This window comes from Hyalella azteca, unplaced genomic scaffold (assembly GCF_000764305.2).
Source record: "Hyalella azteca isolate HAZT.00-mixed unplaced genomic scaffold, Hazt_2.0.2 contig13728, whole genome shotgun sequence".
Classification (NCBI taxonomy): domain Eukaryota; kingdom Metazoa; phylum Arthropoda; class Malacostraca; order Amphipoda; family Hyalellidae; genus Hyalella; species Hyalella azteca.
The window spans coordinates 361,539-389,482 of NW_025943639.1; the positions used below are offsets into that span (position 1 = coordinate 361,539).

At 38.9% G+C, this 27,944-nt stretch overlaps 1 protein-coding gene across 1 annotated transcript; it reads right to left on the minus strand.

Moving 5' to 3' along the window:
• LOC108670350 (solute carrier family 13 member 5) lies at positions 1-27,944 on the minus strand. Its single transcript, XM_018157816.2, has 13 exons — positions 27,745-27,944; positions 24,703-24,852; positions 17,765-17,864; positions 16,158-16,288; positions 10,066-10,175; positions 8,583-8,855; positions 7,651-7,770; positions 6,935-7,138; positions 6,304-6,404; positions 4,575-4,660; positions 3,841-4,062; positions 2,951-3,088; positions 1-1,366 (listed from the first exon to the last, which is right to left on the minus strand). The coding sequence occupies exons 1-13, from the start codon at positions 27,835-27,837 to the stop codon at positions 1,229-1,231; spliced, it is 1,866 nt and encodes a 621-aa protein (XP_018013305.1). The 5' UTR covers positions 27,838-27,944; the 3' UTR covers positions 1-1,228.

The window sequence follows — 27,944 nt, forward strand, 5'->3', positions numbered from 1 at the left end:
CGGACGGACGGACATGGCGAGCACAATAGTGCATTTTTTCCATAAATGGGAAATTGCGCTAACAAGTAAAGTATCAGTGGGGAATGGATCGACAGAAACGTTCTCAGAAAGTTTTTTTTAGTTCCACCGTTCTCCAAATTACCAACCAGCATCAATTATACTTTTGTGTGATGGGATAGAATTGACTGAAGTTTTTTATCAAGTAAAGATAAATAAATGCAAAAATTAATTCTAGCAATTTCCCCAATGATCACGAGTCGGTTGAGACAAGACCAGAAACATGTGGTGTGGAGTGAGTCAAACGAGCTTTAAGCGGTATAATATGTATACAATAGTATTAGTAAAAGTGACACTTGAGTGTAATATGATAAATGCGACGTGCAAGAATGCATATATATGGTATAGCATATAATCATTTAAATTTTACCGGAATAAAACTCGATTTTAATCTCGATGTAACTAAAAAATAAACTTCTGAATTATTTCCCACGATCAGCCGAGTCGAATTTCACATCCAAATCTCAGTTGAGGCAGTCTGCCTGAGGCCTTGGAAAGGCTTCATTAAAACATGAATTACCTTGCGTTCACACAAGATTATTTTTCTGTAATTGGTCTCTTGGATCTCCTGTTTTTGTTTATAGTTACAAACATTTATTTCAACCAGGCATATTGAACTTAAATAATTCATCAACAATATTTAATTCTAGAATAAAGCTTCCTTGTAAAATTAAGTTGCAAAACGTTCCCTTCTCTTCAAATTTATTTGCTTATCCTCCATGTGATGTAATAATAAATTACAATAAAGAAAGGACGGAATCGTATCACAAGCACTGAACTCTCGCCAGGATTTTAGCAACATTTAGGAACCAAATTACTCGACACCTTATATAATTCGTCTAAAATGGTGGAATCAATTGTTGAATGTTTCTTGAAGGACATTAGGAATATTAATATTATTCGAAATTTCTGTGCAGAGAAAACGCTGTGAAATGTTCGAAGTTACTGCGGTGGTGCTCAATTTTGTACACTACATTTGGGTGTAGGCTTAATAATTAACTTCTATTGGCTTCAAAACTGGTGCGAAAATACTGGTAAATATTCATCAACCAAGACGAACATGAAGCTGTCATCAAGCTTGTTAACAGGATAAATATTCCGTAAATCCTGGAAATGGATAGCTTCCAGAAAAAAAATGTAAAAATACATCAGGTTATTTTCAGTGTGAGCTTCACTGCGTGAAGTTGGTGGCGTTGGCGCTGGCCCAGTCAGGGAAGTGGTTCAGGTCGAACATGACCACACCAAGCGTGTTGATCATAAACGTCGCCACCAACACGCAGATCACGTTCATCACGAGCCCCGCCTTCAGCTGCGGCAGTGACATCACGTTTTTATTATCAATTTATAAGTTCGAAAGATATAGCAAAATATAAATGAATAATTGCCTATATTTTTGCCTATGTATATTTTCGTTGTATATTTAACTGAGTTTGTAAACAAATATGTCATGACAGCCTGGACTTGCTGTCCTCAGAGAAAAACGATTTTATTATACATTGAAGTAAATTTTAAATATTATGAGTCATTTCATGCAGTGATGAATTTACTGTCCAAATTTTTGCGTAAATAAAACTTGCAATAATAACAATTTCTCCCAGCGATGTAAATTAGAGCTGTCGTGCGATGCGCGAATGGGAAGCTTCCTTTGCACGCACGACTTGACAGGCTTACAGAACCTAATATAAAGTCTAATAATAATAATAATAATAATATTAATAATAATGATAATAATAATAATAACAGAACCTAATATAGCAGCCGCAAGTCCCAGTCAAGGAGCAGAAATTATGTACTATATAATCTGTCAAAAAACTTGTCTTTTTCCGAATTTGCTAGACAAACCTTGTAAGAGAAATTCATGTTTGAAAACAATCATAATTAATTTCGGAATAGAAAATAATTTAAGAAATCCGCATATACGCTTTATTTTCTAAGCAAGTGGTATTAGAAATTGTACAATAAATTGCAAAAGATTAAATTGATTGTAGGAATTGTATATTAAATTGCTCAACTTCTTTCAGAACTGACACATTTGAAATTAAAAATGGAATGTCCATCCTTCTTAAAATTAAGAAAAAAGTAGTTTAGTGCCACCTAGTTTGTCGAGGAGAAGACAGGAGCCAGTGACCACCGCAGGCTATACTAGCGCGTCATAAATTGCAATTTTCTTATTTCAACTTGAAACATCTTCATGTCCATTAGCATGCTTAATTACTGATTTAAGATTAACCAAATTAATTTACATTCAAATTTCTAAAATCGTGAGATTACTAACCATTTAAACTTGCTCTATGGGCTGATCTTGCTTTATTAACTTTAATATTTAACCATATCTGGCCTTAATGTCGCCTCGTAAGTGGATCTATCATTTAAGGTAATTCATAATTCATGAATTTGTTCTCATATTTCCCAATTTTGAGTATCGTACCGTTTACTCTCATCGTGATCATTTATGCTTCTTTGTCGGCAGCTGTTCAACCGTTTACTTTCGTCTGCCTCAGAACAATCTCAGGCGACGTCTAACATTTCACGTGCCACCAACACGTATACATTGGCGCCTCCATTGATTTTCTGCACGATCGAAGACTAAAACCAAACCGAATCCGTAATTCACGCCTTTCTACCTCGTTTCCAACATAAATGTTTGTGACGTCAAAATTGTTGACCTTATTCAAAATTGTATAAACGTTGGAGCATCCGTTTAAGCTGGAAATTAGTTTTATTACCTAAAGTGAGCAAATGTTTCAAAAAATTGTCAATTGGGGCGCCGGATTACCCATTATTGTCTCCAAACTTTTTCTCTGTCCCGAAACCTTCACAGAGAAATCTTTATTCGAACCATTCACCTTTAATTACCGTAATTATCACTCAATATTAAAGCTGGGTGTCTCACCATGGTAACGGCCTTCATGTTAGCGGCACCGAAGACGATGGCGTTTGGGGGAGTGGCAACTGGCAGCATGAAGGCATAGGAGCAGCTGATGGCAGGTGGCATCATCATATACACGGGGTGCACGTGGATGCTCACGCTCTGTACACAGAACAAGCATCAGCGAATAGCTTAAAACAGGTCAGCGAATACCCCCTAAATGATCGTAACCCCCTTGATGATCGGAACCCCCTCGGTGATCGCAACCCCCTCAGTGATCGTAACCCCCTCGGTGATCGTAACCTCCTCGGTGATCGTAACCCCCTCGGTGATCGTAACCTCCTCGGTGATCGTAACCCCCTCAGTGATCGTAACCCCCTCGTAACCCTCTCGGTGATCGTAACCCCCTCGGTGATCGTAACCCCCTCGGTGATCGTAACCCCCTCGGTGATCGTAACCTACTCGGTGATCGTAACCCCTTCGGTGATCGTAACCTACTCGGTGATCGTAACCCCTTCGGTGATCGTAACCTACTCGATGATCGGAACCCCCTCGGTGATCGTAACATACTCGGTGATCGTAACCCCCCTCGATGATCGTAACCACATATGTGATCGCAACCCCCTCGGTGATAGCAACCCTCTGGGTGATCGTAACCCCTTCGGTGATCGTAACCCCCCTCGGTGATCGTAACCCCCCTCGGTGATCGTAACCACCTCGGTGATCGTAACCCCCCTCGGTGATCGTAACCCCCTATGTGATCGTTACCCCCTCGGTGATCGTAACCCCCCTCGGTGATCGTAACCCCTTCGGTGATCGTAACCCCTTTGGTGATCGTAACCCACTCGTCGTAACCCCTTCGGTGACCGTAACCCCTCTTAGTACCCACAGAGTTTGTACCCCGCTGTACCCACCAGCTCCTTGAGTACAGGCATGAGGATGGAGGCAGTAGCGGTGTTGGACGCAGCTTCAGTGAGCATGGCGGTCACCAGGGTGATGATGAACACGATCGCCTCCTTGGGCATGATGCTCAGAGCTCTCATCTGATCGCCGATCACGCGCGACATGTTCGACTCGTCGGCCGCCTTGGCCATAGCGAACCCGCCCCCCAGCAGCAGCACGATGCCCCACGGCAGCTTGGGTACAACGTAAGGTAAGTGACGCATTAAACAATAATTTAAAATAATCAAGAAGGATAGCGCGGTATTGTTATCATTTTGAAATAAATAATCGATTACAGCGAAATTTGTTGTGCACAATAGGATGGTTGTATAAGATTGTAGATAATTTTTGATGGAGAGAAAAAAGTGGGCTTCGTAATGTTATTCGTTTTCAGATCAATTTTTTTAAGGAAAACTATACCAGGAGCAGTCGGTGTCATATCCGACACGAAAGTTCACGCTAATCGGTTCATACAAACAAACACGTTTATAATGGAGGAAAATTGCAGCAAAAGGTTTATATTGAGCATGATATGTCTGCAGTATGTTGGTTACGGTATAGCACAAACAGTGTCATGTACAGTATATCTATGGTGTTGAAAGAGCTGCGTGTCTGATAGACATCTGCTGTGTGATATCTAGAGTGTGGTTCATACAGAATAATGTATACTGTATGGTGTCCACAGTGTGGTGTGTGGTGTGGTCACCTTGTCCCGCACGGCCTCCCAGGTAAGGCAGCGCTCGTAGCGACGCTCGTCTCCCTCGACGGCCTGACGGTCCACGCCTGGCAGCTCTGCAAGAAAAAACAATCTTAAAAAGTGTAATGTAAAGATTTAATATTTTAATATTTTAGTCCTTGCTGTTTTTTGGTTGATTTTATATCGTGCTATCAATTGTGCTGGTGATTACCTTCTGAAATGAGTATTTTAGGAGCAATTAAATGGCGAATTCTAAACGAAGTTTCAACAACGTAGTGTTCACGTTTGCATGAGCTCACACATTTTAGTAGTATTCTTTCGATATCTTGAGGTGAATTTGCAGGCGACGAGTATTAAAATAACATACAACAGAAATTCTGAATAATTTTTTACTATTCCATTCTTTTATAACATCGTACTTTTACCTGGATCATTCGACATCGATTTCCTAGTGCTAAATACTGCCATCATGTTATTGATCTGCTCCGCCATGTTAGCGCAATCATAAAGATATTAATCATGATTCTGCTTTCAATACATTAATAGCTTTAAACTGTTAGGGAATAACTGATCATAAAATAAAAAGCTTTGTAAGCCGGTTGATTCATTACCTCAAGGCTGAGTATTGACGGAAATAAGTTGTTATTGCTAAGCAGGAAGCAGCGAGTGAAAGTTTAATGCTCCATCTGCGCTGCATCAAGAAATGAAAGTAAAACGGAAAGTATTTAGCACTCAGCAGTGAAAGATCCCAGCACTTATCCCAATAAACGTTATCAATACTGAAGGATTGATCCCAAAATCAACACTGAGGGATTTATACAGAGAGTTTTTTCCGGCGTGGAAATTTTAGTTTACTTTTAACTAAAAGATTTCTATTACTGTGAGAAATTTAAAGGTATCTGTCATTTTAAAACTGTAATGAGCCGTAATTGATATACATTGTTCGAAAAGTTAGTTTGCAATTTTTTGGAAGAAGCTAAGCTGATTAGCTGACGCAGTTACGGAACCTCTATTTTCTTTCAAATAAAAAACTGAAACACAGTCAGGTTTTTAGTATAGTTACGATATTGTAAATCCAGCGGTCAATGAGCTAATAGCAGCAGAAGAGTGATAGAAATAAATCATCCTCGACGTGAAATCGGACAACATACTCGTATTAGCCGCTCAACTTTATAATTTATTTTAGATATCTATTCATTGATGCGAGCCCTGAAGATGACTGTGGCCCTACCACGATCTCTGATCCTCAATGATTGTGGCCCTACCACGATCTCTGATCCACAATGATTGTGGCCCTACCACGATCTCTGATCCACAATGATTGTGGCCCTACCACGATCTCTGATCCACAATGATTGTGACCCTACCACGATCTCTGATCCACAATGATTGTGACCCTACCACGATCTCTGATCCACAATGATTGTGGTCCTACCACGATCTCTGATCCACAATGATTGTGACCCTACCACGATCTCTGATCTACAATCATCAGTGAATAAAAAAACTGCAGGCGACAACATGGCGATCTTCGACGGACATGTGGGTAATCATTGCGAATTTATCAGAATTAAGGCTGTGAAAAGGCTTGAATAAAGGCTTAAATTAAGTAATAAAACAATTGATTTTCTCTGAATTAAGGCTACTCATTGAATAACGTTTAATTTGCAATTTTTTGTTTATATATTAGTCATTACTCAACGAATTACCTAAATATAGTGAAGATGACGTCACTCACCATCCGGCAGCTGGCGGTTGGTGCTCCGCCACCATGGCTTGCGCGGGATGATGAAGAGCAGCAGCACAATCATCATCACTGGCGTCGCATCGTCAATTTCACTATAATAAATTTAGAGTCAAATTCTTTATCATTCTAGCTTCTACTCGTGACCTCAATGTTAAGGGATTAAAATCAATGATATGGCTGATACTTAGTTGAAAGATAGTTTCCTTTGTGGAGATAATTTAATTTGCAAATAATTACAGAATCAACTATTCATCGAAGCAACGACCCAAATTTAGTCCATTAATTACAACATTGTCTAAGCATTAATCCTTTCAGGTATTTTCTATGATTTTTTGATATGCCGGACAGGATAATAAAAGCCTCCAAGTAATGCAAAACAGCAAGAAATTAAAAACTATCAGTGAAATGTCCGGTCAATTTCAACATTCACCAGAAATAATTCTATTAATTATGTCGATAATGACTTGTCGGAAGAAGTGGTGATTATGAGTGGTGGGGTAGAGTGGTGGTGCGTTCATTATGAGTGGTGGGGAAGAGTGGTGGTGCGTTCATTATGAGTGAATGACAATACTAATAATAATTCCTTTAACTCGATCAATAAATGAGAAATTCTTCCCCTCACATGCCGGGGAAGAACCTCTCGAAGAGGTCGCCCCAGCCTGTCATGAAGCCCGGGGCCCTGAAGAGCCACAGCAGCACCAGCGATATGAAGAGCGTCAAGACGACCGCCTCGTGGAAGTTGACGCGGCCCAGAGCGCGGTACTTCTTCTTCAGCATGGACTTGACCTCAGCCTCTCGGTCTTTGTTGCTCAGCAACACTTCTCGCCTGAGGGGTAACTGAACTGTATTTACGGAGATCTTTCGTATATTTTCAGCATGGACTTGACCTCGGCCTCTCGGTCATTGTTGCTCAGCAACACTTCTCGCCTGAGGGGTAACTGAACTGTATTTACTGAGATCTTTCGTACATTTTCAGCATGGACTTAACTTCGGCCTCTCGGTCTTTATTGCTCAGCAACACTTCTCGCCTGAGGGGTGAGTAATTTACTGAGATCTTTCGTATATTCTCTATCCTTCTCATTCAGCAAGCCATGAAATATCTGATCAAATTTTTAATTACGAACGATAATGACTTAGGTTTGTGCTAGCTTCCTTGTTAATTCTAAACTTAGGGCCAATGTGAGCATGTGTTTTAGAAAACACTTGTTGGTATCAATAAAAAGGCCACTTTGTGCTAACAAACGGCTTTATAAAGGCTCGATCGGCTTCTTTATCTGAAGCATGAAAAAAAGCCATGACTCGTATTCTACATCATGAAAAAAGCACCCATTGCCTCACCTGCAGCCCAGAAAGAGAATGTGCAGCCATATCCAGGCACAAGCTCCGCACAGCAGCATGCCGGGCACGTTGTAGGCCAGCCAGGTCGCGAAATTGACAACGTTGGTGCCAGGGAAACTCCTGATAAAAGCAATATCATTTCAACATTATTCATTGCAATTAACTCTAGAATAAAGTACATTAAAAAATTAAAGCAAAATAAATTTTAATCTATGATATATTTTACCTGCTCTTACGGAGCAGTGAAAAATTTCACTCACGAAATTTAATTTATCATCAGACAGAAGTTTATTTATTACATTTGTATCACAGATACCCACTTGCTTTGGACCCATAAACACACATGTTTCGGCCACATAGCCAACAAGCCTCGGCCCCATAACCCACCTGTATCGGCGTTACAACCACCTGTATATCTCCCATAACCCACCTGTCTATGTCCCATAACCCACCTGTCTATGTCCCATAACCCACCTGTCTATGTCCCATAACCCACCTGTCCATGTCCCATAACCCTCCTGTCCAAATCCCACAACCCACCTGTCCATGTACCATAACCCACCTGTCTATGATCCATAACCCACCTGTCCATGTCCCATAACCCTCCTGTCCAAGTCCCACAACCCACCTGTCCATGTACCATAACCCACCTGTCTCTGTCCCATAACCACCTGTCTCTGTCCCACAACCCACCTGTCCATGTCCCATAACCCACCTGTCCATGTCCCATAACCCACCTGTCTGTCCCATAACCACCTGTCTCTGTCCCACAACCCACCTGTCTCTGTCCCAAAACCCACCTGTCTCTGTCCCATAACCCACCTGTCTCTGTCCCTTAACCCACCTGTCTCTGTCCCACAACCCACCTGTCTCTGTCCCTTAACCCACCTGTCTCTGTCCCACAACCCACCTGTCTCTGTCCCACAACCCACCTGTCCATGACAGATTTGAGCACCAGGTTGGGCCCGGTCCCGGTGATGGCCCCCGTGCCCCCCAGGTTAGCAGAGTAAGCGGTCGCCAGGTAGCACATGTCCCGCAGACGCGCGCAGAGCTCGTCGGGCGGCGGGGCGAACAGGACGGTCTCGTCGGACGTGTCGTCCTGCACGTCGTCGGCGGGACGCTTGGCCACGTCCTCGTACGTCGTCGACGAGGACTTCGACGACACGGAGTAGCTGCTGCCGTTGCCATATTTCTCGGACTGGGCGCTGAACGAACACAGAGTTAATTTCAGTCGGATAAAGTAGAGCGTTGAAGACTGGGGATTAAATGTGATTTTAGAATTTTAAAATACATATTTACCGATATACATTTTCTTGCATTGGGCGCTGCATAAACAGAGGCGTACTTTCATACGAAATGAAAATAACACGTGAAAAAGAATAGGGATTATGTTTAATAAACAGTATGAAATCAAGTATTTAGTGCGATCTTTCCGTCTCGGACTGTGCGCTGATATTTTTCTTGCACTGTGCGCTGTACGAACACAGGCTTAATTTTATCCGAAAGTAAAATAATGCGTAAAAGACTAAAGATTGTATTTCATTTTACAATATTAGATTAAAAATTTGCCCGGATATTTTGTTCTTGGATTGGGCACTGCACGAACACAGGCTTAATTTCATCCTAAAGTGAAATTACGCGCCAGGGATTGTATGTAAATAAAAAATATTACGTTAGTAAAATAAATAGAATTTCATTATATAATAGAATGTAATTAAATGAAAGCTGTACTCGTAAACTGCATTTAATAACACAAATTAATTGATTTTGCCATAGGTGCTAAAAGGATATCATTAATTTTTTTCGGTGGAAATGTATCCTGCCAACGCAGATGCATCCCTGCATTTAAAATGTACAGTTATGACGATTAATTACTGCATGTGTCTGTATATACAGCAATAATAATATTATTATTAATTATTTACAGCAATACTGTTGGAGTGTTCTGGTATGTCGATTAATCTAATATCTGGCTGTAAAATCGATGATAGCTTCATTGCTGAAGTTTAAATGGATGACAATCAATTCGTGCCCAATAAATCGCTTATAACATTGTAACTGTGGCGAAAGCGCAATGAATATATTGAATAAACTTCTATACGTATCAATAATTTGCAATTAGTATACATGTACTGGCCTTTTCTATAAGTGAATAAATACAATGTTGTATATAATAATTGAATATCTATAAACATTAATGAACTTGTAGAGGGTTGACTCACTATGAGGGTTGACTCACTATGAGGGTTGACTCACTATGAGGGTTGACTCACTGTAAGGGTTGACTAACTATGAGGGTTGACTCACTATAAGTGTAGACTCACTATTACTATGAGGGTTGACTCACTATGAGGGTTGACTCACTATGAGGGTTGACTAACTATGAGGGTTGACTCACTATGATGGTTGACTCACTATGAGAGCTGTGAAGGGTCTGAGCCCGCGATAGGGTCCCTGCTCTGCTTGTGAGGGCTGATGCGAGGGTCTTCTTCGGTCTGCCGGGCTGCTGTCCCGATTTTTCGGGTCTGAAACATTTATTACCAACGGTAAATTATATTATGGATTATTGAAAGTTATTGATTGTTTTTGAAGCTAATTATCATAAAAATCTGTAATTTTAAGCAAACGTCATTATATATTAAGAAGAAAAAATGTCGTCATGATTCTGAAATTCCTACTTTAGTCAGAGGAAGACTTTATTTAATTATAAATTATATTATTATATTATAAATTTTATTATTTATAATTAATTCTGACTTTAGTTATATTATACTGTATAGAACGTAATTTGAAGGCGAATCAATTAATAACTTGAGTACTGAAAGCTATTGGAAGTTAGAGTGAAGGTGTTGAGAAGAATATTGGAATGCGGGCAAAAACGGTGCAAAGGTTGCATAAGACGCGATTGTTCTCGTGACCTCGTGACCGTGAGACACAGGTTTTTCTTGCATTTTTGTAACGGCCGAGGATAGCGAAAGTGCTGATTTTTGTGGAACTCGAAACTGTCGAGGCGTCCCTTGCTAGGCTTATGTGTGCGTGAAGTCTGCCTATCTAAGGACCCCCCCCATAAAAAAATTTGGTTATTCTATTTTGGTGACGGTCACGCCAGTACGGTCTGCAGCCATCTCCGCAGACGTAGGTGAAGGCCCCGGCCGTCGGCCGGCGGCTCGAGATATAACGGCCGCGTGAAAATTTGAGTCATACATACCACTAGGACATACCGAGGATATAACCTCGACAAAAATATATGAGTAACGGCCATGATATTGCCACATTTGTACGGTCAACATCATTGTTACGGTTGTTATTTAGCCGTGAGATGACACGAGAAACAGCAAGACGTGCAACGATTATAACGCCGGCAATTAAAAGATTCAAGTTTTCAAGCACCGAGCAAAAATTATCATCGGTACGGTTAACTCGATACGGTCACAGTCATCATCGGTAACTGTACGGTCACGATCACCAACAGCAAAAGCACGGCAATTAATGAGCTTAGAGTAGCATTATCGACGAGGAAGACTTCACCACTATTCTGCAGAAGTACGGTCGATATAGACAATCTACGGCCAGACTGAGCGTGAGACATCTATAGTATATCAGCGAGACATGCATGACGGCTATGGAGAAAAAACGCCCACTGGCTGCAGCGGGGATGCGCGGCTACGGCTACGGTACGGCCGCTGATAAATACGGCCGCAAACGTGCGCGTGAATTACGGTCGTTTATGACAGTCGTACTACACGCAACGGAACTGCGACAGATCAACGTTTCTAATAATTTGGAAGCTTGAGTGATGTAAACTGATAGATTTTCAGTTTTAGTTGTGTTAGGACTACCCTTTTGTTGTACTAGAGATTTTTGTTAATTCACCAATTTGATATTAAATGTACCAGTGTTTAATTGTAAACTTCTCTCTGGGCGGTTTTTGTAGTAACCTATTTCATACGAGAACTTATATGCGCGAATGCTCCGAGTAAAGCCTATAAGACGCTATGCGGTCGCAACCTGACGAAATTGAAGCAGTTGATAATCAATAATAACATTGTAGAATAGAATAGAAATGTCGGCACTGAAGAAATAGACCCATGGCCTGTTGCCGATTCTTGAACTTTTCGTGACTTGATTCACAAGGGATCCGGCCTTTGGAACCCGATCTTTCCATAACTGACGATTGATTGAGATAGCTGCTGGACTTATTGCCTGGTCCGTAATTTGCTAGGCATTTTAAGACTGAACATATGCTCCTGCATAGCTTCGTCTGGTCTGTTTTTGAAGATGTTCATACTCGGAGCGTCAATGATGCTAACAATGAAACCAACCTTATATCTTAAGAAGCACACACTAATTAGTTGAAATTAGGTAAATATTTTTTACTTCCTAAGGTTTGTTAAGTTGTGCTCAAAAACATCACAATCACTCAGCTATGGATATGTCAGCCATGAGCTTCCATCAGTCAAATCAACAATCAGCAGAAATCAGACATGACAATCTATCAATTGAGCAGCAATGCGCCATGCGCATCTATCAGTTGAAGCAGCAATCAGCCATGAGCATCTATCAGTTAAGGCAGCAATCAGCCATGAGCATCTATCAGTTTGCATCTATCAGTTGAGGCAGCAGTCAGCCATGAGCATCTATCAGTTGAGGCAGCTATCAGCCATGAGTATCTATCAGTTGATGCAGCAATCAGCCATGGTCATGGCTCAGTCAAAACATGCAGCAGAGAATGCTCGTCTCGATGCGTTTCCGCGCAGGCAGGCAGGGAGTCCCCGCCGGGATTATAGCCTTCCCGGCGACCTTCCGGCCAACATATAAAGAGCTTAAAAGATGTCTTGTCTAGTGAATATAAAATTTTACGCTAAAGAATGCGCCATTTATTCTTTAAAGAAAGTGGTGTTTATTCTCTATAGCTTGCAGAATGCATTCTATAAAGAAGGCATGCAGAATGCATCCTCTAAAGAAGGCATGCAGAATGCATCCTCTAAAGAAGGCATGCAGAATGCATCCTCTAAAGAAGGCATGCAGAATGCATCCTCTAAAGAAGGCATGTAGAAGGCATCCTCCAAAGAAGGCATGCAGAATGCATTCTCTAAAGAAGACGAAGAAGAGATAGGGTTGAATATATTCGCAAGAATATATCTTCTATGCATGGAGGCTGCAGAATATTCATTATCTCAGCATACCCGGTGGCAGGTGTAAGTTTTTATTGCATTCTCGTACGAGAATTGAGTGACCTTTACCTCGATAATAATAGGTGTACACTGAACAACTTTCCTGGACCAACTGCATGCATTGCCATGGTGCAAGCAGTACAATTTCTCGTTTAGCATGAGCTGAAAACTATACATTGTATATTCTTTTTACTTTGTAAATGCGTCTTACGTCTTTTAGGCATCATTACAAAGTGGCAAAGACAGTCAAGAAAATGAGAAGTTCAATGCAAATGAAAAGAGAAATCGAATTTTTCCATCAATAAAGAAAAATTTCAATTTTCGTATCTTGTTAACGTTGTTCATTTGAAATATCAACATATCTATACGAATCATTAATCATGAATGAATATATGATATTTTATATGCGTATATAATCAAATAGAGATTAAAAAAGTATTTTTTGCTTGCATTCAACTTGAATAACGTGCTCATAAGAGCTGACATTGTTATCATAATCTATTTGCATAATATCATGCAGGTAAATCAAAACGCAATCTCTGCAGGTCGCGAATCGAATAATTTAACCGACCATGCATTCTTTCTTGCACTATCCAGAATACAAAACATTAGTTATCAGGTACACTCAAATAAGACTTGCAGCAATAATTTTCTTAGAAACCCAGGCGGCAATTCTCGGTATGGGAACGTTCCCCGAAAGCCGGTAAAATCCGGTATAAATTAACGGCTAGCGAACTGCACAAAACTTTCCGCATGACCCGACCACGATTTCTCGGTAACTCCGAACTCTGGACGTGAACAAAGGCTCTGAAATTTTTCCTTGTATTGAACGAAACGATAGAACTGGCAATATTTTCTTTTAATTGAATTGAAAAAATATACATTTTATCATGAGGGCATTTAGCAGTTCGCGTAACTGATGATAAACGATTTTTATCAGTCATATTCTGCGTTATATACCAGGTATGGCTCGTTATGCGATGCCTGAAAGCACATGAATATAAGTAGATTGAACTTCATATATCAAAATATTTCTGAAAGCATGATCAACAACATAATTTATGAAAAGATTATTATTCTATGAATGATAGTCTACAGCCACAGAACACATTTAACCATGCATCATTCGAACTACCTGTAGACAGGAAATGCATGAAAGACTATATACAGCGTGGAAAACACATCTGAATAACCATAAAAAATATAATACAATGCGCGTTTTCGTACAGAAATGGCTCTTATTAGCGCATTTTCTCATTTATGGAAAAAATGCACTATTGTGCTCGCCATGTCCGTCTGTCTGTCTGTCCGTCCGTCCGTGATCTCAAGTTTTCGTCGACGAGAAAATGCGCTCTCTGTCACTCACTGCAGTGAGTACTGAGTTATATTATTATTGTTATAGGTTCACCCTATGGCCCCACATAAATGAGTTCTGAAACTTTCACATACGAGCCGGAAATGATATGTTTTTCTTGTAATTGTAAGGTCATCTGAGCGCAAAATAAACAACATAGTTTACAAGACAAGAAACTACAGTATTAAGTTGATGTCAGTGCATGTGTCGGGGACACAATAGTATGGAACTCACTTAAAGTGGCATCATGTATCAACTTAACGCAGGACAAAGGAAAAATTCAGTTTATAAACAGCAAATAGAGGTCAACATTTTCGCAAAGGATGCAGGAGTTGTCAATGTCACGCCTGAAGATAATCTGGAGATGAGCCTTGTACTTGCATGGGCACGTCGAGGTCGTTTGCTAATTATTGGTCTGTAATCTGCTGCAGTTTTCAGCACTGCATTGTCATGTATAGTGTCGTTTTACTGTTATTCTTTAAGCTATTCAACCTAAATTTCAATAGCTCAAATAATGAAGTGCGTATTTCCGACTTCAGATGACTGACTCACGATTTTTTTGATATATAGTAATTTTATTCATAAATGTATAGAAGATAAATTTATGCACTAAATGTAACATCTCGCAATCATTAATTCCGCGTCCAACTAACCGAACGAAACAGGGAAAAACATGAAATTTTAGCGAAAGGGACTTGGAAATCCTCGCTCGTCTACTTTTATTTTGATTTGTCAAAAAGAATAAGCAACCTAAAGCTCCTAAATAACGAATATATATAACGATGCTCAACATCTTTCCACTAGAATCAAAATCAAATGAATTCCAGAATTAAACTCTCGATTGACCGTCATCATTTGTTCTATGAATTGCTAGCCGACACTGTTAGAAAAATTACCGTTAACTGTATTACCGGCGTTTCAGCTAGTGGCCGGTCGGCACGTGGAAAGAAACACCGTGTCTCGGTTTTTATTTTAATATAACACTATAAATCCGTAAAACATCTGCTAAAAACGGTGAACAGACCATTTTCACGGGGCGACCGGCCACTAGATTGCCAGTGGGACCGTTTTTTTCGCCGTTTTTTCTAACAGTCGACGATAGGAACGCACGAAACCCCGTACTTTGATTTGACCCACACCGCGTCACGGATCGGAAGACTGCATCACGACGCATGCGTATACATTGCTTCTGTTCGGACGGACGTTTTACAAATGAAGCTTATTGGGGCCGCAGCTGGCGTGGCCTCTTTCTGCTATTGAAATGCTGCTGCTAGTTATACAGCTTTTGACTTGCTACTGCAACTCATCTCTTCCTGCTAATAAAATATCGTTGTTCTGGAATATGTCTGTTCTGTTTTTGATGCAGTGGTATTGTTCAAAAAGTGTAGCAAAATTTGCGGGATCATTTTTTTGCATGCTTTTTCATTTTGTCTTAGGTTTTTTATATCCTGGATATAAGGTTTTGTACAGACAAGTAATTTTGAATCACACTTCAAAACTTCTCAATTATTCAAATATAATTTCAATTGTTATCAATTAATTCTAGAATACTGCTCCCTAATTCGACTGTTACGCTTGAAATGAGTTACTCTCGCGATTGTGTTATTGTTGCCTCGTGGTGCATCACCATGCAGGCATCTGACGTCGAACGTCGATCAACGTGATATCAACGTTGTTTCAACGTCATATGCCTGGTAGGGCAGGGACGCATGGAGACTTCCGAAGTCAAAATTCGTATATCCTGATTAGTCGCATTGCTAATTGTTTTCTGCCTTGCCTGCTAATTCAGTTCTACAGCCATCCGTATCATTAGTCATATTTTACAGCAGCGCACTGGCGTGATTGTTATCAGTGGAAGAAAAATTGATAGTCAATGTAAAATAATCCGATTTTGCGCATGTCGCATTGATCAGCAGCACAAAAATAATAATCAAAAAAGTAAGTACCCGAATATTTTAATTTTGTTAATTTTTACTCACTTTGTAGAGCTCTTGCAAGATGGCGTCGACGATGGGCACCATCATGGCGGTGGTGGCGGTGTTGGAGATCCACATGGACAAGAACATCGTGGTCACCATGAAGCCTGTCATCAGACGCCTGGGACTCTGACCTGTGAGAGTAACGAAACTTCCTCTGACTTGTACAAGTGAAGAAATTCTCTGACCTGTGAAAGTAACGAAACTTCCTCTGACTTGTACAATTAAAGAAATTCTCTGACCAGTGAAAGTAACGAAACTTCCTCTGACTTGTACAATTAAAGAAATTCTCTGACCTGTGAAAGTAACGAAACTTCCTCTGACTTATACAATTAAAGAAATTCTCTGACCTGTGAGAGTAACGAAACTTCCTCTGACTTGTACAATTAAAGAAATTCTCTGACCAGTGAAAGTAACGAAACTTCCTCTGACTTGTACAAGTAAAGAAATTCTCTGATTTATGCAAGTAACGAAACGTTCCACTGACCTGAGCAAGTAACGAAACGTTCATAATTTCCTGTGCACGAGAGGTGCTTCAGGCATAAAGATTGCAGTCAGTGGACAATCTAAAGGTTAAAAACTACAAAATAATTTATTTGCCCAGCTCACGCAATAGTTGCGTTTTTATAATTTATAAATGGCGCCAATAGTGCAATAGACGCTTGATCATAATTTACATTAATATGCTAGATTTTACAACAAAAAATTTCAAATTTTAACTTCTAGCTGATTTCAGTTTAAGTATCTTTGATGAGCCGAGGAAAATGTCATCTGTAAAATGCAATGCTCAAAATACAGTAAAAAAAGGATCCGATAAATTTTCCAGGTATGATTTCCAGCGCCAGTGTTTCATAAAGAAAAACCAGGCATATAAAATTACTGTACTGCTGCGTAAATTTCGCAGCCAAAAACAGGAACTTGCAGGCTCCCAAATTTACATTTGTATTCATGGAGCAGTGCCTTAATAAGAAATGCTTGCTCGATACTATCTTTTTACTTATCTTTTCCCAGTGTAATATTGATTCAAATTAGTTTCCTGTCCGTATTTTAAAACGGATAGTGGCTAGCAAGTAGCCCGGACTCGCGTTGTTCTAACATATAAAGTTTTTATTTTAGACACACACTCTCTTCATCAACAGTTGCTGCATGACAATTAATCTCAAGAAAATATCTGGCACTAGATTCTGGAGGACATGACGCCTAGCCATTATATTCCATGCCTGTTGAGCAGCAAGATCACGCAAAGGTTTGTTTTATACTATGAAAGTAACTTGAAAGGAATTCTATTTGGTACTTGATTTAAACATTAAAATATTCTCTAAAACTCTGTAATGTCTGGAAGTAACGTCAGTAGTTTTTGGTTAAATTTAAACAAAAATTTCCCTCCCCGCTGTCATCTAACGAAATCAACTTGTCTTTAACGTTGTTTCACGCCTGAAGAATGCTAACCTAAAATAACAAAATTAAGTCTGTATATATGAGTAATCTATTGGTTCATCCGTGGAAATTAGAATTTAGAATAAGTTTATTTACACATTGAGTTTATTACGAGGAATATGATCCATGGGTAACAGTTATAACAGTCAGTTCGGTGTCAACAAACCACTCACCCACACGTAGGATGACGAAGAGCGCAACTCTTTTGTGAAGGTTGCAGTGCTCCACAGCAATGGCGACCGTCAGGCCACCTAGGAACATCATGTTCGTCTCCTGAAATAAACATGAACAACAATAAGGTAATTAATAAACAAAGCTGCAGCCATCAAACGTGGAGGGAAAGGCATGCGCTTTAATAAGGCAGTAGTGGTGTAGGGGATACAGAGTGGGGGAGAGGGAGGATGAACATAAACATGTTCATGAGATGTAGACGGGTAAAGGAGTTTTTTACATGATGTAGGTACTGGAACCTGAAAGCAATCATTCGTCGAGCACCTGTGCACGATGAGTTCTTCTGTGATGAGCGTACGTGCAAGAGGCTTATTTATGTAACATGAATATTGAGCATCATTAATAGCGCACAAAATAATTAAGAAAAGATACAAATGTTTTAGCCCAGGATTAATTAGTTTTGGTTTGAGTATTTATTTGTATATTGTATAAAAATTTATGACACAGGTTATTAATTTATATTTTTTATTCATCAAAATATATATGATAATATCTAGATTACTTGAAAATTCCTGAATGCAAATTGAATTTGATAGAATTCAAAGTTCATTCAAGGGCAAGAGACATTCAAGGCCAGACTGCTGCATCCAAGGCCAAACTTTATCGTTAAAAAAATGAATGCCTAGCCCTAGCCCAACTGAAATGCAATGCCTGTCTTTCAGCATCCGTTTTTGCACTCTAGTCAGCAACACTGTGAGCCTCGGTGACGTTTTTAAGATCTCAAATAACAGTATTATCTGTATCTTTATTAATAGCAGTATTATCTGTACTTAAGTATGGTTTAGAGAGTAAGTTTGTGGATCTGTTCATACAAGTGTCACTCCACCTGTCTGTCGTTCAAGTGCAGCTATAGTCTCACTGCATGCGCTTGCAATATCGCCGCAATATCGGCGGCCAACCACCAGCCGGTGGGGGGGGGGGTTCATCAATCAACACTCAACACCTACTACTATACTTTCATCAGCGGTTTTTGAAAATACTTTGAAAAACTTGCAAGGTGAATATTATTTTGAGGACTATTAGAATATTTCTTATTTACTCATATGGCAGAATTTGTCAACCCTTCTTATAGCGTCACGTTTGATGTAAATTCTTATTAGTCCTCGATCAGGTATAATTTATTGTTGATAATTGTAACGTTATCGGGATGATGGTGAACCACCTGATATTCAAGTAATTTTAACCTGCTTAATCATCTGTATCAACAGGACTCACGACTAATCAATACAGACGAGCTTCTTTTATATTCCAAAGTAATTAATTATCGATGATAATCAAACGCAAACTATAATTGCGAAAAGAGTTTATGAATATAGTGTACGATCAGTTAGTGAGATAGTTAAAGGTATGCTGATGAAATAATGACCTATCTCACCTTAATTCAACGTATATTTAGTGAAATATATTTTTAATCATAGAATTTATTCATCATTTTCATTCAAATGACGTTTGCTTCAGTCTAATCCTTGATTCATTCTTACTGTAAAAGACAATTTCGAACTTAATCATTTAATTTTATCGTTAACAGACTAACGTTTTGCGTTGGACCTTGATTTAGCCAAAAAGTATTCTACATCATTTGCCAATGTCCGACCAATTACGAATATTAATTGGTGTAACACGCGTCAAAGAAACTAATTTCGGAATGTTATAATGTCAATTATTATTAAGCACTTGTGTGCTCTATAGAAAGCTATTAGCAAAGATTATATTAGTTTATAAATTATTCTAGTCATGTCTTATATGAATTATTCTAGTCTAATTCATATTTTAAAGCACGTAATTCAGGGGCAGGATTGTAGAAAATCGTTGTGATAGACTTAAGGTGCGATGTAAATAGGACTATTTTTGTAGGCTAATCCTTTTTGAACGTTTGCTAATCTATTCATCATGGCAGGATAAGAAACGAATATTCAATGACGTACGGTTTCTAGAAAAAAAAGTACAAGAAAATTTCTAAGAAAAATATTCAAGGAATAATTTACGATATATACATGAAATGATAATGCATGAACCAAGACAAATCAAAAACAATGAAACGGGATATTCAATAATTTAAGTGATCAAATAAATCTAACTTCTAACTAACCGAATAGCTTGGTTCCTTGGGTACTACATGGCATTTAGGGTTAAACAATGAATGCTATAGCACATGAGAAATGAACTGCGTCTAGTATGAGCTAATTTTATTGTTGCAAATTCCAGTGAACATGGAAAATGGCGGCTACATGCGTATATTAAGAACACGTGGGAAGAAACTGGGGTATCAAAATATGAAGACAAAGTTTATGCGCACGTAGAAATCCACATCGGAGACTAATCACGCAAGCGAAGAAATAGATTATAATATCATTACATATGGGTCGGTATTTAAAAAATTATTATTATTTTAATTATGGGTCGGTAAACGAATTTTTTCAAAGAAGGGAAATATGTTATACATGAGAGGTAGCAAACCAGAAGCTTGCGTAGTCAAAAATCATGAAGAGCATGAGATTGTAAAAGCTGGTTGAATTTAAGCATTTTTCTCTCAATATAAATAATCATTATATCTATTATCATTAAAAATCCATTTTGCAAATAAATATTTGAATATTATTTCGTTCATCATGATATATAGGTACTTGCATTTTTGCTAACGGATTTTCCTTTAAATGAAAAAAATTAATTGTATTTTGTGTTGTTATATTTATGAATAATAATCTAGCATTATTTTTCTCGAACTATTTTCGAATTTTCCTGTTTCTGTACAACTATTCCACTCTTATAAAAAAACTTGATAGAAAACATTTTCCTAAATAAATAATTTTTAACGGAATTGCACCAAACCCTGCCATTAGGATTATGATAAGCTTTGACTTATATAAGGACTCATCTCAAATCACACGTTTTTATCATTTTCATACCTAGAAAAATATTAATTGAAAACTAGTCTGTTAAGCACATATAGGTACTCGGACGGGTATCAACAAGACAAGCCTACTATGTGTTAAACGCAACAGATTTGTACCCATACAATCACAAAGTATATCTTTTATTGTCTTGGGATTTCTGGTGTGATAAACCGAGTAATCACATCATATGCCCTTGAAAATTCAGGATGCAAACATATTCAAAGGAAGACAATTTCACGGCGTGCTGGAATTGGTGAAGCACAGCGAAGTTAAACACGACTTTAACAGTTCCGTGTTGTTGTTATCTTTCAGAAATCATGCGAGGCCCTTCGCTCGATTCTTACATAATGACAGACATCCTTGCGGAGACATTCTGTAGAATGCTTTTGCATCCAATGTCTGAATAATAGCGCCAGAGTAATTTGAGATCGCTTGCGTGTCCGACATGTGGCCGCAAATGCCGGCAGCACATTTCATCTGTCATGTTGACAATTGTGATCAAAATAGATGTTGCTTGATGGGTCTTCAATTTAGTGGTAGTAAAATTGTGAATATAAGTTACGTATAAAACTATGGTTTGGTCAAATACATGTGATTATATTCGTGTATCCAGCTGGCAGCCAGGCATGGGCCGTAGACCAATTCAAAAACTTGATACTGTATTGCCGGTAAGAAAAGCACTAGCGTATGCAATATAAAGGTATGGTGATGGATAAATATAATGAGTGACCTCAAGCAACCATGGTCCCTCTAGCATCGCGAGTGCAAATGACTTTTTAATATGCAAAATAACGCTTGTGTATTTCAGGGCTGTATGCAGAACTGAAATCTAATTAACTGAGATTAAATCAACACGATTATTAATCTCAATAACTTTAGGTACCGTCCTTTAATGACAAAATTTCTAAAGCATTTACAGCAAACTGCAAGCAAATTAAAACATGGGGTGGACTTGTGTCTCTATACTGGTTCTCCTTCTCCATACACCAGCTTTGAGAACCATCCTGGATGAACCTGTTTTGCGTTTTGTTACGCTATTCTTGTCGTTAAAAGTCAGGACAGTGTGTGCTGTATTTTTGGTTAGGTTGCATTGTTCATTGTTTTCGTTTGCACTGAGGCGCAGCTGCGGAGCGCTATAATTCGACGCACTGCAATTCCGTGGCAATCGCTCTTTATGAACACCGCCGCCTCCATTTGCGTGACTTCAGGCTATGATAAACTAAGGGTGGAAATTTAGACAGGAAAAGGAGATAGAGAACTAGACGACGACGTCAAACTAGAGAAGATGACTTCCGCGGCTTTCGACAGTCCTTCACACATGAACACATCCGATTACAAACTCTTTCCATGCAGAACCAAAAACGTCGCAATTGAGATAGGTGTTTGGTAGGTCACAGAAATTCTCAGAACTTCGACGACAACACCGTTATAATAATATATAATAATAATAATAATAATAATAATAATAATAATAATAATAATAATAATAATAATAATAGCGGTTTCAGCGTTTACTAGGCCGTAGGCCTGTCGCCGATTCTTAACATCGCAGAACATTCACAGCATTTTGCGGTCTCGAACTCACAACTCTGCTACAATTCTGGCTGTTTAACCGCCCGACCTCCTTGCCGATTCTGACCAGTAACTGGCGCACAGAGCTGGGATTGAATCCGCACCTCTCTGCGATAATCTTGGTACTCTGAACTGTAACCACTGGGCCACCCTGTTTGATGGAAGACTTTGAGGAGTGCGATAGCCAACATTTAGTGCGCCAGTGAAGTGTATATTAGACTCTCACCAACCAAGTGTTTGGAAATTGCCTGGCTTAAAATTCAGATCTTCATAATATTAAGGTGTCCTGCAAGAAGTGAACTGAACATGAATACTTCATCTCAGATTTCCATTAATACCAATCTCTGTAATGTCCTAATTTCAGCAAATAAATATGCCAAAAAAATTTGAATTACTCATGCTCAAGGTAACTTCACAAGTAGCAAACTATATAACAAATCATTCAAAACCCCAGCATTATTTCAAGGCTCACACTAGTTGGCGTTGTGCAGTTGTACGCGGCAACCTAACCATTGGTTACTAGGCGACAATTTGCGTTCAACACGATGAAAAACTTGCCTGAGCAACCCAATGCATGTAGGATCTTGCTCCCTGTGGTATAGAAAGTTCAAGACCTGCAGAGGATCTTCTTCCTAGTAGCCTAGATGTTTAAAACCTGATGTTTTAGCCTCTAGTCTAGCCAGACGACACGGACAGAAATTCTTGTTGTTTTGTTGCAGTGTCGTAGCTCTGATCAGGCTATTATGCTGGCGGCGGTCATCTCAGTTTATGCACTGAGCACAAGCCAGACGTGGGAAGTGGAAATCTTAGATGACATTAGGCAAGGCTTACAACAAGAACCAATAGATTAATTACATCTGGAAATCGAGAAAAATTGTTTAACTGTGTACATAATGTTAAAACAATTTTTTGCGGCAGTTACTTGTATTTATCATTTCGGGAGTCGTTGAGGTCACATTGAGAATAAAAACCTGAGCTATGTGACCTTATTCGCATAGAAGCGTTGCTGCTTAATGCTCCTGCATGCCAGATGCAATGTGTGATGCGTTCAATCGAGCAAACACACTATTTCTTTGCCTCTCATTGAGCAGCCATAAGAGCTTTTTACCGGATATAAATGCAAACTTTTAAGTATTTTCAAATAGTTTGAATGACTCCCCGGATGGCGATGCCTTCTAAGTCCACGAATAATTTATTTGCAGTGAGCAATGTCATAAGATGGATTTGTGGCGCTTCGATCGTTAAGACGGAATTTTCGATAAATAGTCTGAATAAATATGACTGTATATTCTTTCAATTGTTGAACTGAATACAATTTTCCAGCAAAACATGAATGGCAACCAGTAGGAAACGTTACGTGTACGAGCCAAATTTATACGGTAAGTGATTGATGTCTATGTTCAGCTGTGGATTCAATGGTCTTATCTTGTTACTATTGCTGCACCATTTGTCCAAACATCCGCACTTGCTGCAGACTGAGCCATTTTACCTAATGCAGGTCATGACTCCTTTTGTGAAATCAATTCCTAGATTTATGTTTCTAAATTACACAGATTTACGGAGAAAATGTTTAAACTAATACTGCAAGTCCGCAAAAATTACTTATTTTTCAGCAAAATTTGCCTATAAATATTTAACACGTTGACTACGATTGCTTCATCTTGTACTATTATTTCATTTTTTGTACTGTTTTTAAACAGGGTTGCCAGACGGTCATTTTTTCCGGACAAATTCCGTTATTTTGTTTTTCTCATTTGCGTTGGCCGGCTAAAATTTATGATAGGAGTGCTTCCTAATTAAATTTTAAATACTATAAAAAGAAAATAAATAGAATTTTTATAACGGAACCTACAAATAAACTAGTATATATTGAGTCATCGGCCTTTTTTGGCATTTTTTGTTCACGGATTTGGCCGATTTTAGGCAACCTGAATTATGTACCACTACGTCCTGAAGAAATACATTTCGTGGTACGCATATGTACCACTTCGGAGTCAACGTGTTAAACAATCAATCCCCCGATCATCTTGCACATTTCATCGGCTTTAGTTTGATCGGTGGAATATCTCCAGTTTTCCAATCATCGAAACTAACGTGTTTGAAAATTTCGGAAATTTGCTGCAAGATGCTTACGAATGAAATTTAGCTATTCTCTCTCATAGCAAGTGCAGCGACTGAGCTATTATAGCAGTAACTTCAACGCACTCATCGAATAGCAACAATATGTTCATTACATCATAAATTTCAAATGAATATCAAGTAAATAAGTAGCTCATAACAGTGCCTCATGCCTAAGACTATACACTTCATTGTGATCAAGATCGACATCTCGTCCAAAACTCAATGTGAATAGGGAAAATATTTCAGTAGCTTATTATTATACGAAAATACGTGCATTTTATTGCTGGACTAACCTTCATGTAGACGAGACAGATCTCTCCGGTAGACAGGATACCGAGCAAGGGGAAGGCGAAGACAGGTATGAGGGCGGTGACGGGGATGGGTAGAGCTTCCGTCATCCAGTAGATGGCCATCACAAGGATGACGTAGCCGCACCGAGCCTCCTGAAAAAACGCAGTGAGTTTGGTGATCAATCACCCTTCTATCGATGGATGTACAAATAATATAGGAACAATGGTTGTACATATAATATAAGATCAATGGATGTATAATAATTATTAATTTATGAACATTGGTTGTACACATTATATAAGATCATTGGATGTAAAATTAATCGAGGAATTGTGGATGAGCAATCAATGTAAGAACAATTGATGTTATAATAATAAAGGAATAATGAATACGGAATGAATAGATGAACAATGGATGTGAGATTCCTCGAGCATCATCACGAGTATTTCAGACTAATCGAAGCAAAACTGAATTATTAAATGTAATATGAAAATGAGTTGTGATCTGCTCGTATCAATTGACCGCGCTTATTTTAATACAGCAAATTTGTCCGTACGTATTGTAGCTTGTGTTTTCCATCATGCGGCTTTCGATATATTTTGAACATTTAAACATCGCTAGTATTCGATCATTTGGTTAGCAAAAATTCACATAACCTCAAACATAATTTCTCAAGTTTGATTACAATTTTTGAATTAATATCGTCAATAGCATCAAGTCATTTTATCATTATCTTATAATAAAATTAGTTACCCTAGTCAAGTTGTTCGAATATCCCAAAAAGTCTCCGGTGTTTACAGAACCTGAATCTCTCTCTATAAGCAGTCCAACAAACCCTGGACAGCTCTGAGATAGATAATTAATGTTAACAGATGCAAGAGTGCAAGGTGCACAATGGTGCACAATGGCACACACTGCTCAAGTGCATTTAAAGTCAAGGTACACAATGGCAAAAACTCAAGTGCATGTAAAGTCAAGGTACACACAAGGCACACAGCTCAAGTGCATGTAAAGTCAAGGTACACACAAGGCACACAGCTCAAGTGCATTTAAAGTCAAGGTACACTGGCACACATAGCTCATGTGCATTTAAAGTCAAGGTACACAATGGCACACATAGCTCAAGTGCAAGTAAAGTCAAGGTACACAATGGCACACATAGCTCAAGTGCATGTAAAGTCAAGGTACACAATGGCACACATAGCTCAAGTGCATGTAAAGTCAAGGTACACAATGGCACACATAGCTCAAGTGCATGTAAAGTCAAGGCCAGAAAAGGTGAATGTCGTCATTACCGCGACGCGGACCTCATGGTGTTTGTGTGCTTGAATTGCATGTGGTAAGTTGTATAAATGTTTCCGTTAGACCATAATTGTTATACTTTAAAAATTGCTATGTGCAATTTTCAAATAAAAATATTATTTCTGGTCAATACTGTACAATCAGCATCGTTGGCATCCGGCCAAAAGTCGGGCCTCTGTCGCACATATTATTGGTTATTACACTTTTGTTATGACAACCCCCAATTTTGGTGTTTGAAGGAAACTCCCAGAGCTATAGCTCAATATTCATGTATGATATCCCTCATGATGTGTGTGCCCAAATAACACAATCAATTTCTTTCGGTTATCTTTTGTGCTCTTTTTTATTGACATGTACCGTAATATATAGACTTATGGTGCATGATAACAAAATGCTGCTGTCCTAAAAATATTGAATGTTACGTTTCGTAATATCACAGCAGTGCTTATTGCTGCACAATCTACTGGCAGCTAACTAAGAACAGGTGACAGGTTATCTCTCAGAATCCAGGATCTCAGAATCCAGGAGCTCAGAATTCAAGATCTCAAAATCCAGGATCAAAATTGAAGTTGACAATTTTCGATCAGCACTGTATATGGTTCAATTGAGAAACTATACCTCTTGAAATTCGTGCCACAATTATAGTTTTTTGAGATCAAAGGCAGTCCAGCAATTTTTTTTAAATTAATGTTTCGTCTTTAACATTTGTCATCCATGTTGTGTTAAAAACAGAGAGGGGAGGGAGGGTTTTCCAGGTGCTAAAAAGAGTTGTAATGACTTTCAGGTTAGTATGAGGCAGTACTGCGTCGCTTTGATCATGAAGCTATTTCTGTAGTGAGATAATTATTATTTCTCACGGTTCTCATGTAATTATTTTATAACATTAAGTTTATTGTCTCGTAATATATATGCAGCAAGTGATCCGTACCCAACTGTTGTGGGGGTGTTAGAATCCTTACAATGCAGGCTATACTTCTTATCAATACGACTGTTTCTAACAATATCAATGAAGTTCAAATTAATAATAGTAATAAAGTCAAATAAGGTGCGACAAGACTTTTTTTAACTTGGTGTATATCACTGACTGTATGAATTTTCTCAATGTACGAAGCGATACTTAACTTGTTCCATTGATTGAACAAGTTCGAAATACTCGCAAGACATGATCCAAGACATGCTTTAAGGTCGGCAAATCTAAACGTAAGTTTGAGTTCGCGTTGGGGAATTATCATGGTCGCCATTCGCCCGGCACGTGATACCAAGCTCGCCTGTAATAACAGGGTCGACAGAACGACTGTCTACCAACGCCATTGTCACGCTGAAATTGTTGACCTCGTGTGTAATTATGAGGCTTTAGAGGCACACCTGAACTGCACTCTGTACGTGAATTTGTGTGAACTGCACATTGTACGCTGACAACTTCTATTTTTACAGCGTTAATGAGCGAAGGTTACCGGTGGCGCAGAGCGGGTAAATATCATTTGATATAAACTTTAAACAAAGGTTTTGGCTACTGATAAAAGTTGAAATGCAACATCACAGAAACATGCAATATGAAAGATTTTAGAATTATTGAAAATATCATATATCATAGAGCTTAATATCATTAGAGCTATTGAAAATATCATATACTCAATTCTGAAACATAAATCATCTCTGTTCAGAACAAAATTACTATATTATGCTTTTATGAGGAACTTACGATAGATAGAACGATAGAACTTATGATAGAAAGAACTTACGATAGAGATGAGGGCGAGAGGGAGCAAGAGGAGAGGCGTCAGGACGACAACCAGCAGCCGCCAGGGAGGCAGGAAGTGGGGCATGAGAAACATGATGACGGCGGGGGCAGTAAAGATGGATGCCTGGGTCTCTTGCTTGCTGGAGAAGGCAGGGCACTGCCAGAGACCCTTCAATGGTGAAGCTGGTGTTAGGGAGCTGG

Excerpts from the sequence above, each read along its gene's own strand:
- LOC108670350 (XM_018157816.2), bottom strand. The coding sequence starts at position 27,837 with ATGTTTCTCATGCCCCACTTCCTGCCTCCCTGGCGGCTGCTGGTTGTC. Across the intron at positions 17,865-24,702 it reads TCTGTCTCGTCTACATGAAG|GAGACGAACATGATGTTCCT; the intron begins GTTAGTCCAGCA and ends TGTTTATTTCAG. Across the intron at positions 8,856-10,065 it reads GACCCTTCACAGCTCTCATA|CGCCCAGTCCGAGAAATATG; the intron begins GTGAGTCAACCA and ends GTGTTCGTTCAG.